The sequence below is a fragment of the Cebus imitator genome, unplaced genomic scaffold, assembly GCF_001604975.1.
Source record: "Cebus imitator isolate Cc_AM_T3 unplaced genomic scaffold, Cebus_imitator-1.0 Scaffold28, whole genome shotgun sequence".
NCBI classification, from domain to species: domain Eukaryota; kingdom Metazoa; phylum Chordata; class Mammalia; order Primates; family Cebidae; genus Cebus; species Cebus imitator.
Window position 1 is genome coordinate 6,064,959 of NW_016107343.1, and position 13,989 is coordinate 6,078,947.

General features: G+C 40.3%; 2 protein-coding genes across 3 annotated transcripts in view; both read left to right on the top strand.

Annotated features, from left to right (window-relative positions):
- Nucleotides 1-6,039, top strand: part of CD3G (CD3g molecule) — an 8,827-nt gene extending 2,788 nt beyond the window's left edge. Inside the window, exons 2-7 of the mRNA XM_017523416.2 lie at nt 1,867-1,890; nt 2,581-2,808; nt 3,393-3,524; nt 4,183-4,226; nt 4,940-5,023; nt 5,630-6,039. Coding sequence (XP_017378905.1) covers nt 1,867-1,890; nt 2,581-2,808; nt 3,393-3,524; nt 4,183-4,226; nt 4,940-5,005 — 494 coding nt within the window. The 3' untranslated portion in view covers nt 5,006-5,023; nt 5,630-6,039. The remainder of the gene's footprint in view (nt 1-1,866; nt 1,891-2,580; nt 2,809-3,392; nt 3,525-4,182; nt 4,227-4,939; nt 5,024-5,629) is intronic.
- A 5,434-nt stretch (nt 6,040-11,473) lies between these two features.
- The window catches only part of UBE4A (ubiquitination factor E4A), a 45,549-nt gene continuing 43,033 nt past the window's right edge, over nt 11,474-13,989 (top strand). The window contains exon 1 of one of the 2 annotated variants that reach the window (XM_017523419.2): nt 11,474-11,579. The gene's annotated coding sequence lies outside the window, so the exon portion shown is untranslated. The remainder of the gene's footprint in view (nt 11,580-13,989) is intronic. The other variant, XM_017523420.2, reaches the window with a different exon arrangement.

Genomic DNA, 13,989 nt, shown 5'->3' on the forward strand with positions numbered 1-13,989 from the left:
TTCTAAGAGAGTTCACTTATTCTATTTCCATTCTACTTTGACTCATGACTGACTCTGCCTGTCACACACACTCTGACTCTAGCCATACCACCTCTCTTGTCCTTTTTGAAAGCTGTATCTTATTCAGCTATTCCTTCTATTCAGAATGCCTTATCTGTCTGGTATACTTCCTGCTTACTCTTCAAGGCCCAGATAAATGTCACTTCCTCTATTAAGCTTTCCCTAATCCCCACCCTTGGGCAAAATTAATAGCTTCCACCTTCTTTCATATGCATTCATATAAGCACTAAAAGATAATGTATATGTTCTATTAAATTAATTGAATATGTATTTTAATTTTTTCACTTCATCGTAAACTTTGGAAGCACCAGCTGATTCTTCATATCAGCAGTCTTTTCTTTTATAATATCAAATTATTTTAGGTCATAATAGTGCTCATTAAATGTTTGGATCAAATACAATTGAATTGAAGTGCCAGATCTCTGTAGTATGTCCGCCATGCAACTCTACTACCCTAAGGTGGGGTTTTTTTGTTTATTTTTGTTTTTTTGAGACAGAGTCTTGCGATGACACCTAGGCTAGGATGCAGTGGTGCAATCTCGGCTCACTGAAACCTCCACCTCCCAGGCTCAACCATTCCTCCCACTTCAGCCTCCTGAGTACTGGTGCATACCACCATGTCCAGCTAATACGTTTGTATTTTTTTGTAGAGACAAGGTTTCTCCATGTTGCCCAGGCTGGTCTCTAACTACTGGGCTCAAGCAATCTGCCCACCTCAGCCTCCAAAACTGCTGGGATTACAGGCGTGAGCAACCACGCCCAGTCACTCTGAGTTTTTGAGACAGATTTGAGGACTAACGGAATAGCTAACTTCCCTGGGACATCCAGGGTTTTTACCAGAAAAGGATCACCAAGGCTGACGATTTTATAAGGAGCTCAGCCTAAAGGCTTTGGATAGTGCACACCTGCTCCTTGCCAGGGCATTGGCTGCTCAAGAAGCAGAGTGTTCTGGACTAGATAGGCAATATACTACAACATAATTCTGATACTAACCCCCGAAATTAGTTGTCAGGCCATACAGGTTAAGAGCATTGTTCCCAACCAGATTGCTCTCACTTTAAATCCCAGCTACAAGTTCAGGGGACCCCAGACTACTCACACTTCTGACAAACTGCCTACAAATCCTAAGGATTCCCATGACCTGCCTCATTGATAATTTGCTAGAATAACTCACAGAACCTAGGAAAGTGCTATACTTCCTATTTCAGTTTTATTAAAGAGAATAAAATCAGGACCAGCTAAATGAAAAGGGCAAGGTCTAGGAGGGTCCCAAACACAGAGCCTCCATATCTTCTCCCCCTGGAATTAGAACACATCTCCCCCAGCACTCTCCCACACTCTGCCAGCACATCCATGTGTTCACCAGCCAGGAAGCTCCATCAAGTTTTTATTGATGTATCTTTACATAGGCGTGATTGATTGAATCATCGCCACTTGACTGATCTCAATCTCTAGGTTTCCTTCCTGGGGCCGATATCACTAGTTTCAAAGCTGCAATCCTCTTACCATATTGTTGGTCTTAACCAGCACCATCCTGAGTCATCACCATAGCATAAACTCAGGTATGATCCACCACGGATAACAAAGGCACTTCTAACACTCATGAAATTCCAAGAGGTTAGAAACTCCATCCCAGGACACCAGGACAAAGATGAGACAAATTCTTTATTATCACCTTGATTCAATTTGGTAACTCAGTCAGATTGGATCTCTCTTTATCTTGGCCTCAAATAACCATGGAAATACTTCAGGGCATCTGAACAACTCCACGCCAGCTAATCCTCTATCTCTCTTCTGCCTTTTCAGGTACTTTGGTCCAGTCAAACAAAGGTAGGAGAAATGGCTTCTTTCTATACTCACATTCAGAAAATTGATGGAAATTTGGCTTCCTACAACAGTAGTCCTGCAGGAGCAAACAGTTTAGAATGAATAAAAGCATGGGGATAGATGGGCGATGTCTCTATTGTCAACCAAATCAGTGGCCTGTCATAACCTATTGTGGGCAACTTTCCTGTAGCTAAGCATTTAACTGGTTTCTTATAGGAGAAACAGGATCCTAGTAGCTAGACACATCTCAAACCGTGACCCATGAACCAGCAGATATTGGTGTCACTTGGGATCCTGACCTCAATCTCTGCCAGTCCTTCTCTTTAGTTCATCCATTCTATTCAAAGTGATCGCATCATCTGGTATGCTGTTAGCAGTTTCTTACCTGTATAGTATCTTCCAAATAACATGCCCCCCAATCCCAAAGTTTTACCCCTCCTAATTACAGCAATGTCTCTTTTATTCTTCACCTCTTGGTGCAGATATTGGCATCACCTGGGAGCATGTTAGCAATGCAGAATCTCCCCTCCCCAGAACTACTAAACAGCAATTGAAATTTTAACAAGATCCCCATGTGATTCACATGCACATCAAAGTTTGAGAAACACTACTCTAATGATCTCCTGGTATGCTGAGGCAGGGAGAATTTCAGTAGCAAGATTCTTAATAGAACCACGGCTTTTCCCATTTCAGGAGAACGCTTGCTCACGGTGGAGGACCGTCAAGAAGATGGTTCGGTACTTCTGACTTGTAAAGTGCAAGACAAAAATGTCACATGGTTTAAAGATGGGAAGATAATAAGCTTCCTACCTGCAAGTCAAAAATCATGGAATCTGGGAAGTAATACCAAGGACCCTCGAGGGATGTATCAATGTAAAGGATCAAAGGACAAGTCAAAACCACTGCAACTGTATTATAGAAGTATGTAATCCCCTTTTATTTATTAGTTGTGAAATTAATCAGTATTTGCTGTTATGGTGGACTTTTTGTCTTGGAAGAAGGTGGAAATAGATGCTCAACAGAGATGTTATCAGCAGTTCTCTTAATTTCAGCTTGCCTCTTTTAAAATATAAGATAGTTCCCTCACCCCATTGAAAACGTACAGCCAGTCCTATAAAGCTTTGTTTACCTTTGGGTGGGATCCATAGATTCGAGCAATTCAGCACCTTCTATAAACTGAGTGGAAGGGATTGGGGAGACGGGGCAATCACAAGGTGAGCAGCAGTGAGGACTGGAGCACAGTGGAGCATGAAGAGCATCGGGTCTTCCTTCTGTTCCACATAACTCCTGGTATTTAGACTACATGGGCTTCCCCAGGAATCCTGTGGGACTGAGGAACATCAAGATGCATTGAGTTTTGGTGCAAGGATCTTCCCTTGCCCTGCCACCCACAGAGGAAAAGCCAGCTACCCTCCACAGGGGCATTATTGCTTATAGGCAGAAGAAAAAGATACAGGAAGAACAACTTTCACACCCTGAAGGTTTGTCCCTCCTTTTCCCCACAGTGTGTCAGAACTGCATTGAACTAAATGCAGCCACCATATCTGGCTTTGTCTTTGCTGAAATCATCAGCATTTTCTTCCTTGCTGTTGGGGTCTACTTCATTGCTGGACAGGATGGAGTTCGACAGTCAAGAGGTAAAAGAATGCTCTTAGATGAGCAATGGGACCGCCTGAGACCCCCAGCTTTCCTCCTACCATTACATACCCAATAGAAGAGACTGAGTTGGCACCTCTTGCTAATGTGCATAGTTGGGTGAGCCTGTATTTCTCTGAGACAGGAGAAAAGGATACTTGGTGTTATCACAGCATGTTCACCTATCTCAAGATACATCTCTCTCTGATTTAGCCTCTGTTTTTTTTAAAAAAAAAAAACTCTTCATTTTAAGCAAACCCTTACATACAGAAAAGTGACTCACAAGCATACAGCTCAAAAAAAAAATTTCACAAAGAAAACACACCCATGCAGCCAGCACACAATTTAAGAAAGAGAATATTCCCAGTGCCATCAAAGCGCCTCCGGTGGTCACTTCCCCCACTACCCATCCTCAAGAGTGAGCATTGTCCTGACTTCTAACAAGGATTAACTTTGCTTGTTTTTGTTCTTTATGTACATGGACTCATATGCTAAGTGTTCTTGTGGGTAGCTTCTTTCACTCAACAATATGCTTATGTGCTTTATCCATACACCTGTGTTTATATAATTCTTATTGTTATTTAGTATTCTGTTTTGTGAATATAACCCAATTTATTATGCATTCTACCTTGTGTGTGTATTTTGTTTCTTTTTGTGCAGCTTCAGACAAACAGACTCTGTTGCCCAATGACCAGCTCTACCAGGTAAGGGGATGAAGAACAAAAGAGACATTGCTGTAATTACTGGGGTAAAACTTTGGGACTGGGGGGCATATTATTTGGAAGATACTATACAGGTAAGAAATGGCTAACAGCATACCAGATGATGAGATCACTTTGGGTAGACCAGGTGAACTAAAAAGAAGGATTGACAGAAACTGAAGTTAGGATCCAGTGAGCACAAGTTGAAGAATACACTGAGTAGGACATGCAAAGAAACTCTCAACAGGCCAGCCATGTACTATAGACAGGCTGTGGTTCATGCCTTTAATCCCAGCACTTTGGGAAGTCAAAACAGGCAGATCATCTGAGGTCAGGAGTTCAAGACAAGCCTGGCCAACATGATGAAATTCTGTCTCTACTAAAAATACCAAAAAAAAAACTTAACCAGGCACGGTAGCACATGCCTATAGTCCCAGCTACTCAGGAAGCTAAGGCAGGAGGACCACTTGAATCCAGGAGGTCGAGGTTGCAGTGAGCCAAGATCACACCACTGCACACCTGCCTGGGAAACAGAGCAAAAAAAAAAAAGGAAAAGAAATAAGACAGAGCCTCCATCTCCTTGTCCTCTTTGCATCCTCAGGACTATGAAGTACCCACTCCAAATTCTCACATATAAAAAACATTCAATAAATATATACCAAATTAATTAATAGAGGATGGAAAAAATGACCTTATGACTGTGCTGTCCTTTCCAGCCCCTCAAGGATCGAGAAGATGACCAGTACAGCCACCTTCAAGGAAACCAACTGAGGAGGAATTGAGCTCAGGACTCAGAGTGGGTGGGTTCTTCAGCTGCCCTCCCAGCTGCTATCAAGTCTATCTCCCTTCCCCAAGCAGCTATAAAGATCAGACTCTGGGGGATTCAGGGATAGCAGGGTGTTTTGGGAGGCTCTTTTGTAAAAACTCTGGGGCCATACTGATTGCCTTGGCCTAAGAAAATAAGAATTTTGTGTATCTGTAAGTCCTGTCAGAGCAGGGCCTCAAGCCATACAGATGCTGAATATTAATCTTAACCTGTATTAGAATTTCTCATTATCTACACTATTAACATTTTGGGCTAATTAAATATTTGTGATGAGGGGCTAGTCTGTGCATTGTAGGAGTTATGGAAGCATTCCTGGCCTCTCTCCACCACTTGCCATTAGATTGTCCAATGTGACAATCAAAAATGTGTCCAGACATTACTAAATGTATCCAAACATCACCTCCAGGGCAAAATCACCATTAGTTAAGAACCACTAGCTTATATTAACCTTCCAATTAACAAATCAATCAGTCAGAAGTTATGATTCAATTAATCTATCTGAAGATTCTATTAGGAAGACAGGATTAAAAGCATTATTTGGTTTTTTGAACCAATTGCAATTTTTCTTTTTTCAATCCAGGTGTTCTTCTATCCAGTTCTCAGAATCAAAGCAATACATTTTGGAAAGCTCCAAGCAGAGAGACTTTCAACCCTAAATCTAGACTCAAGATTCCCAGAGGTGACAAATGGAGAAGAAAGGCCATCAGAGCAATTTTGGGGTATTCACAAATAAAATAAAAATAAAAACAAGTATGGTGTTTCAGAAGCGCCACCTGTTGGGGAAAATTGTAAAAGAAAAATGAAAAGATCAAGTAACCCCCTCAATTTGAACGTAGTTTTTTGCGTTGTAATTTTTATTTCGTTTTTGTATAGGTCATAATTAACATGGTTCAAATATGCAGTGAAAGATCTCTCTCCACCGCCATCCCCTGCGACCCAGTTGCCCTCTGCAGAGACAAACTAGTTTCTATTATTATTATTTTTTTTTTTTGAGACGGAATTTCGCTCTGTCGCCCAGGCTAGAGTGCAGTAGTGCAATCTCGGCTCACTGAACCTGGGTTCAAGCGATTCTCCTGCCTCAGCTTCCCCAGTAAGTAGCTGAGATTGCAGGCGTATACCACCAGGCCCGGCTAAGCTTGTTTTGAACTCCTGACCTCAGGTGATCCACCCACCTCCGCCTCCCAAAGTGCTGGGATTACAGGTGTTGAGCCACCATGCCTGGCCTTAAAACTACTTTCTTATATATCTCTCTGGAGGTATTCTAGGCATATATGAGCACATTTTCAAGTACATATTATCCTCCCTCCCCCTATCTTTTAGACAAATGATATCAAACTATATATCTTATGAGATTACTGCATATCATTATATAAAGAACTTCTTTTTTAATGCAGCCATATTGCATAAGTAGACTATGATTCATTTAACCTGCTATCTATCAATGGATATTTAAGTTGGTTCCAATCTTTTGCTCTTACAATTCTGCAATGACTAACATTGTATAAATATCATTTTTAAAAAAATAATTGCATTGAAGCATAATTTACATGCCATAAAAGCCACCCATCTTAAGTGATTTCACCTGTTCTCAAAAATTTTTAGTAAATTTAACTAGTTGTACAACCATCACCATGATCCGGCTTTAGGGCTTTTTTTTTTTTTTTTTCTTATGGAGTCTTGCTCTGTGGCCCAGGCTAGAGTGCAGTGGTGTGATCTCAACTCATTGCAACTTCCACCTCTTGGGTTCAAGCGATTATCCTGCCCTCCCGAGTAGCTGAGACCTCAGGCATGTGCCACCATGCCCCGCTCATTGTTTTGTGTATTTAGTAAAGACAGAGTTTTACCGTGTTGGCCAGGCTGGTCCCAAATTCCTGACTTCAAATGATCCACCTGCCTCGTCCTCCCCAAGTGCTGAGATTACAGGTGTGAGCTACCGCACCCAGCCCAAAACTGTATTTGAATATACTCATTCTGTGGGTTTAATATGGTATTTTATTTCGGCCTTAATTTGCTTTCCCTAGAGACTAACTCTGCTAAGTGTCTTTTCATATGTTTGTTAACCATTCATATCTTTTTAGTGAAATGTCTCTTCAAATATTTTGCCCATTTTCAAGTTGGTTTATTTGTTTGTCTTCTTACCATTGGGTTGCATATATTTTTTCTATAAGTCCTTTATCAGATATATGATTTGGAAATATTTTCTATCAATCTGTGGTTTGCTTTTCTTAATGGTGTCTTTTGAAGTGTAAAAGGTTTTAATTTTGAAGTAGCTTTTATTGATTTTTTTCTCCTATATATTGTGCTTTTGGTATCATGTCTAAGAAATCTTTACCAAACCCACAGTTACAAAGATTTTCTCCCATGTCTTCTTTCTGTAGTTTTTAGTTTTATGGTTTTAGCGCTAAAAATAAATATCATTTTGAACATACATAAGACTATTTGTAACAAATACAAATAAATGGAATTGTTGGGCACTTGAATTTGCATTCGTAATTTTATTAACTATTGCCAAATTTAACTGTATAGAGGTTGTAAACACACATGCACAAGAATATATATATATATATATATATATATATATGAGATAGGGTCTTGCTCTGTGGTGCAGGCTGGAGTGCAGTGGCATGACATTGGCTCACTGCAGCCTCAACCACCCAGTCTCAAGCAATCCTCCCACCTCGGCCTCCTGAGTAGCTGAGACTTCATGCGTGTGCCACTATATCCAGCTAATTGTTTAATTTTATTATTATAGAGACAGGGTCTCATTATGCTGCCCAGACCAGTCTCAAAGTTAGTCTCAAACTCTTGGGGTCAAGTGATCCCCCCACCTCATCCTCCCAGAGTGCTGGGATTAAAGGCGTGAGTCACTGTGCCCAGCCAGGTTGTACCAATATATATTACCAATGACAATAAACAAAAATGCCTGTTACTCCATACATATTCCAACAGTGTATTATTAAACTTTTGAATCATGCCAACCTGAATGGCATCTCACTATAGTTTTAGTTTACATTTTTCTTATTAAAAAGTGTTGGCTGGGCACGGTGGCCCACACCTGTAATCCCAGCACTTTGGGAGGCCAAGGCAGGAGATTTACCTGAGGCCAGGAGTTCAAGACCAGCCTAACCAACATGGCAAAACCCCATCTCTACTAAAAATACAAAAAATTAGCCAGGCATGGTGGTGGGTGCCTGTAATCTCAGTTACCCAGGAGGCTGAGGCAGGAGAATTGCTTGAACTGGGGAGATGGAGGCTGCAGTGAGCTGAAATTACAACATCGCACTCTAGCCTGAACAACAAGAGCAAAACTCTGTCTCAAAAAACAAAAAGAAAAAAAAATGGAGTAAGCTGTTTGTTTTTCCTTCCCATGATATATAAGTTCACATCTTTGGTCTTTTTCTTATTGACTTACACTAACCCATTACATGTTTGGGAAACTAGATTTTTTGTGATATTAGTTGCAAGCCTTTTTCCAACTTTTTGTGTCTTTTTTTTTTTTTTTTTTTTTTTTTTTTTTTTTTTTTTTTTTTTTTTTTTTTTTTTTTTTTTTTTTTACTTTGCTTATGGTTAATTTTCCACGCGTATTTTACAAATATTTGCATATAGTAGAATTCACTGGTCTCTTATGGTCTCTAGGTTATGTTTCATATTTAAAAAGTCTTCCTCCATTTCCTCCATTTTAAGATTATCCTTTTTAAAAAGTTCCTCCATGAATTCCTCTAGCATTTTTATGGTTTTATTTTATGCATTTATATCTTTGACCCATCTTGAATTGATTTTAGCATCAGATCTAATGTAGTAACCAATTTTAAATACAGATAGTTACCCAGTTATTCCAGAAATATTATTGAATGATTCGTCCTGTGTTCAATAATTTTAAATGCTGTTACAACCCCACTCACCAGATTATAAACTCCAGGAAGGAAAAGACTTAATGGTTTTTCACTATGGAATCATTAGGAACTAGAACAGTGGTAGGCACACGAAGATTGCCCAGGGCTTTCATAGATATAACCTAAAATTTATGATTTTAAACTTTTTTTTAAAAAAAGACAAAGTCTCACTCTGTCATCCAGGCTGGAGTGCAGAGGCACAATCTCAGCTCACTGCAACCTCTGCCTCCCAGGTTCAAGGGATTCTCCTGCGTCAGCCTCCCAAGTAGCTGAGATTACAGGTGCACATCAACACGCCCAGCTAATTTTTGTATTTTCACAAGAGACAGGTTTCCACCCTGTTGGCCAGGCTGATCTCAAACTCCTGACCTCAAGTGATCTGCCCACCTCTGCTTCCCAAAGTTCTGGAATTATAGGCGTCAGCCACTGCACCCTACCCCATTTTAACCATTTTTAAGTGTACCATTCAACGGCATTAAATATATTCACAATGTGTAGCCATCATCAATATCCATTTTCAGACTTTTTCATCATCCTAAACAGAAACTCAGTACCCATTAGATAATAACTCCCATTCCCCTCTCTCTCCAATCCGTGGTGAGCTCTATTATACTTTCTCTCTCAAGGAATGTTCCTATTCTGGGTACCACATAAAAATTGAATCATACAGTATTTAGTCCTTTCTGTCTGGCTCATTTGACTTAGCATAACTTTTTCAAGGTTCTTCAATGTTGCAGCATATATCAGAACTTCATTCTTTCTCAAGGCCGAATAAGTCACTGCAGCTGTATACCATATTGTGTTTATGCATTCATCTGCTGATGGATATTCTGAGTTGTTTCTACCTTTTGGGTATTACAAATAATGCTGCTTTAAACATAGGTATACAGGTATCTGAGTTCCTGCTTTCAGTTATTTTGAACACCTATATGAAAGCAGAATTGCTGAATTATATGGTTATACTATATTTAACTTTTTGAGGAATTATCAAGCTGTTTTTCCAAAAAGTCTGGACTATTTAACATTGCAATCAACAATGCATAAGCGTTCCAATTTCTCCCCATCTGCCAGTAATTACTTTCCTATTTGTTTATTTATTTATTTGAGACAGAGTCTTGCTCTGTCACCCAGGCTGGAGTGCAGAGGTGCAGTCTTGACTCACTGCAGCCTCCACCTCCTGGGTTCAATTAATTCTCTTGCCTCAGCCTCCTGAAAAGCTGGGACTTCAGGGGCGTGCCATCATGCCCAGCTCAGTTTTGTATTTTTAGCAGAGACGAGGTTTTATCATGTTGACCAGGATGGTCTCAATCTCCTGACTTCATGATCCACCTGCCTCAGCCCCCCAAAGTGCTGGGATTACAGATGTGAGCCATGGCACCTGGCTGCCTTTTTTTTTTTTTTTTTTTTTTTTAATAATAGCCATCTTAGGTATGAAGCGGTATCTCAGGATTTTTATTTTCATTTCCCTAAAGACTAGTGATGTTGAGCATTCTTTCATATGCTTACCCACCATTTGTACAATTGGCCCTCCATATCTGTGGACTCTGCATCTGTGGATTCAACCAACCATGAATTGGAAATATTCCAAAACAAATTTCATCTGTACTGAACATGTACAGACTTTTTGTCATTATTCCCTAAACAATACAACACTATTTAGATTTATATTGTATTAGGTACTACAAGTGATCTAGAGATGACTTAAAGTACACAGAGGGATGTGCATAGGTAATACGCAAATGTTGCATTATTTTATTTAAGGAACTTGAGCTTCCATGGATTTTGGCACCCAAGGTGGTACTGAAACAAATCCCCCACAGATACCAAGTGGATAGTCATTCCCTTGGAATATATCTTCTTTGGAGAAATGTCTATTCAAGTCCTTTGCCCTTTTTTGAACTAAACTGTTTGGGAGTTTTTCGTTCTTGTAGTTTTTTATATATTCCACATATGAATCATTTAACCGATATACCAGTTGCAACTATTTTATCTTATTCTGTCAATTGTTTTTTCACTTGCACAGCGCTTTTAACTCTTGAAAAGTATGCTGTTTCTATTATGCGTATCTCGAAACAACCTTGTAGGATGTATACTGTCTCCACTTTACAGATAAGAAAACTGAAATCCAGTCAAAGTGATCTTAGCACACTCCAAAGTTTCCTCCAAAGATAGTGTTATCCCTTCGAGAGTAACACAAGCGTCTTTAAAAAGGTCTAGGACTGGTGGGAAAATAAGACAGCAAATCCCCAACAGAGGTTGCGAGCAGAGCCGGGGATCACAGAGTTTTATCTGCCCTCGATACTCTGATTTCCAAAACCCAGCCTCATATTCTATTCTTCAAACCGCACTGCCAGGTGAACCAACTCCAGTCCCACAGTCCGATCCCAAGGCCACTTCCTGCCACTTCCGCCCTGCCTCCAGTCCGCTGCTAATAAGCTAGCGCATGCGACGTAGGGGTATTTGAGCGCCGGTCGCCCGGGTGAGCCTGCACATCGTGCTTCCGGCGCGGAGATGAACTTCCACAAGCCCCGGCACTTAGTGATGATGTAACTTCCGCTTACTGTGCTGAGTCGGAAGTGGGAACCCTTCGGCTGCTTTGGTTCTGTTGTGTCGTCGCTGCTGGCCCTTCAGGCTCTGGTAAGACTGGAGACAGCCTCAGGGGAGGACGTCGTTGACTTTGCATTGTGATATTTTCTGCTAGTCCAATGTCATTTCAGGCCTGTTCACTGTTACCTTCTCCAAATTCTTTCTTCTGTGCTTTCCTAACCAGGGACCTTCTTCTTCTTGAACTTCGACCCTGTGTGATTTGGAATCCCTTACAGTGCCCCAGCTTCTGATGTCTTTCTGTATATTTCTGTCCCCAACTTTGCCAAGCCCCTCCCGGAAGAGGCCGGAGTGCTGTCATTGCATTATCTTATGACTTCATTCTGTAGAACGTGCCCCGGGCGGGTGAATCTCCCTCCTTCCCGCGAATCCCTTATGGAACGTGGAAGGATAAAATATAAAGAGTAGATAGCAAATAGGCAGATGCAGAAAAGATAAGATTAATCGCGAGTCGTAAGCAAACCAGTTGAATGCATACGTCAGGGTGTTGACATTTCTTAAGGCAGGTGATGAGTTCACCACAGATAACTCTTGGGGCACTGTGCTTCATGTTTCCTTGGATTTAGAAGACACTTCTAAAGTTGAGTGACCACACCTCATGAGCTTATATTTGATGAATCTTCCCTTTAGAATCAGTTTTATGGTCTGAGAGCAAGCATATGTTTAGTCTTGCTGTCATTTACTGTTTCGGCCTCACATGGAAACCTGCAATAAGATGGGATCCAAGAAGGACTGCTGTCTGCTTTTTGACTTGAGATCCTTCTAGGTTGCAGACAGGTGTGTTGATGGAATTTGTTGCCATATTAGCATGGCACAATAGTGTTGGGTGAAACATATGACAACAAAATGGTTTTTTAATTTCTATTTTAATTTATTTGTCAGGACAGAGACCTTGTGAGAGTATGATTTGATAGAGCTTGATTTTGACAATCCCAGTTTTACAAAGTATGCCAGATATTCCTGTTTAAAAATAATACCAAGTCTGATGTTAACACATTGTGTGTTCTCGAGAGCTGACAATGATCTTAAAGGATTAGTAATACTGTTAATAAACAAAAGCTTGAATCAGGAGGAGGTGACAGAATTTTGTAGGACAGCTATTATAGATCTTTGCAGCAAGTATATCCAAGTGAAACTTGTTTTCAAGGAGGATACATTTTAAAAGAATCAAATCCAGAAACTTTTAAGGATTGGTAGTTGTACCATCCCTAAGTCTGACAACAGGATAGTGTTGTATCTCTGTATGACAGTTGAAAATAGGAGACTATATACACACACACACACACACACACACACACACGTGTTTTGTTTTGTCTTGTTTGAGACAGAGTCTGGCTCTTTCACCCAGGCTCTGCTGTGGAGTGCAATAGCATGATCTCAGCTCACAGCAACCTCCACCTCCTGGTTTAAAGTGATTCTCCTGCCTCAGCGCCCCCCGCCAAGTAGCTGGGATTACAGGTGAATGCCACCATGCCTGGCTAATTTTTGTATTTTTAGTAGAAACGGGGTTTCACCACATTAGGCCAGGCTGGTCTCAAACTCCTGACCTCAAGTGATCTGTCCACCTTGGCCTCCCAAAGTGCTGGGATTACAGGCATGACCCACTGTGCCCAGTCCTGAAAAGAGGAGATTATAAATCCCAAGTGACATTGTTGAATATGAAAACAAACAAAATATGAAGGTTCCATTTTATCAGACCTTTAGAGTGGGTGATTATCTAGGTACTCTTATTTACATTGGTAAGTCCATTGAACAGATCTAAACTGGCATCTCCACAAAGGTTCTCATCAAGTGATCAGTCCTTTTTCCTGTAGAAATTTTCTATAAATGACTACACAGTTTTAGCCCTTATTTATGAAAAAAAGCTTGTGTACAGATTTGACGTACATGTGAAAAAGATGAGCTTAGTGAAAGGTAGGTGAGAATCTTTTTGTTTTTCACAGATAGTAGAGATGACAACAGAGTCTTATTTCCATCCACCATTCTACACATCCAAGATACCAAAGAACCAGTGTCTAGCCTGGTAGCTTGACCTTCCACTGCAACCTAAGACAAGTAGTAAAGCCCTTACTTTGAAGTAGGATTGTAGGTGATGCTGTTGATTACAAGAAGTTCAGAAAGAACTACATGTAAGATTGAAGCCATTCATTAACTATTTATTTAGGATTTTGTGATTGTGATGTATAATGCCAAACACAGAAGAAAGAATAATCAGATATGAACATGTACTCAAAAGAGCTTACAGCCTACCAATGTAGAAGATCTGCTTAGGAATACAATGCAGAAAGTTTAAAATCCTAGCAAAAATATAGGTCAAATGTAGTAGGAAGCTAGCTTCTTTATACAGTACAACAGTATAGCATTGGGAAAGAAGGAAGTAATGCCATTTATGGTGATAAATTCTTTTTATCTCTCTTGATAGTATTTTTTTTTTTTTTTTTTT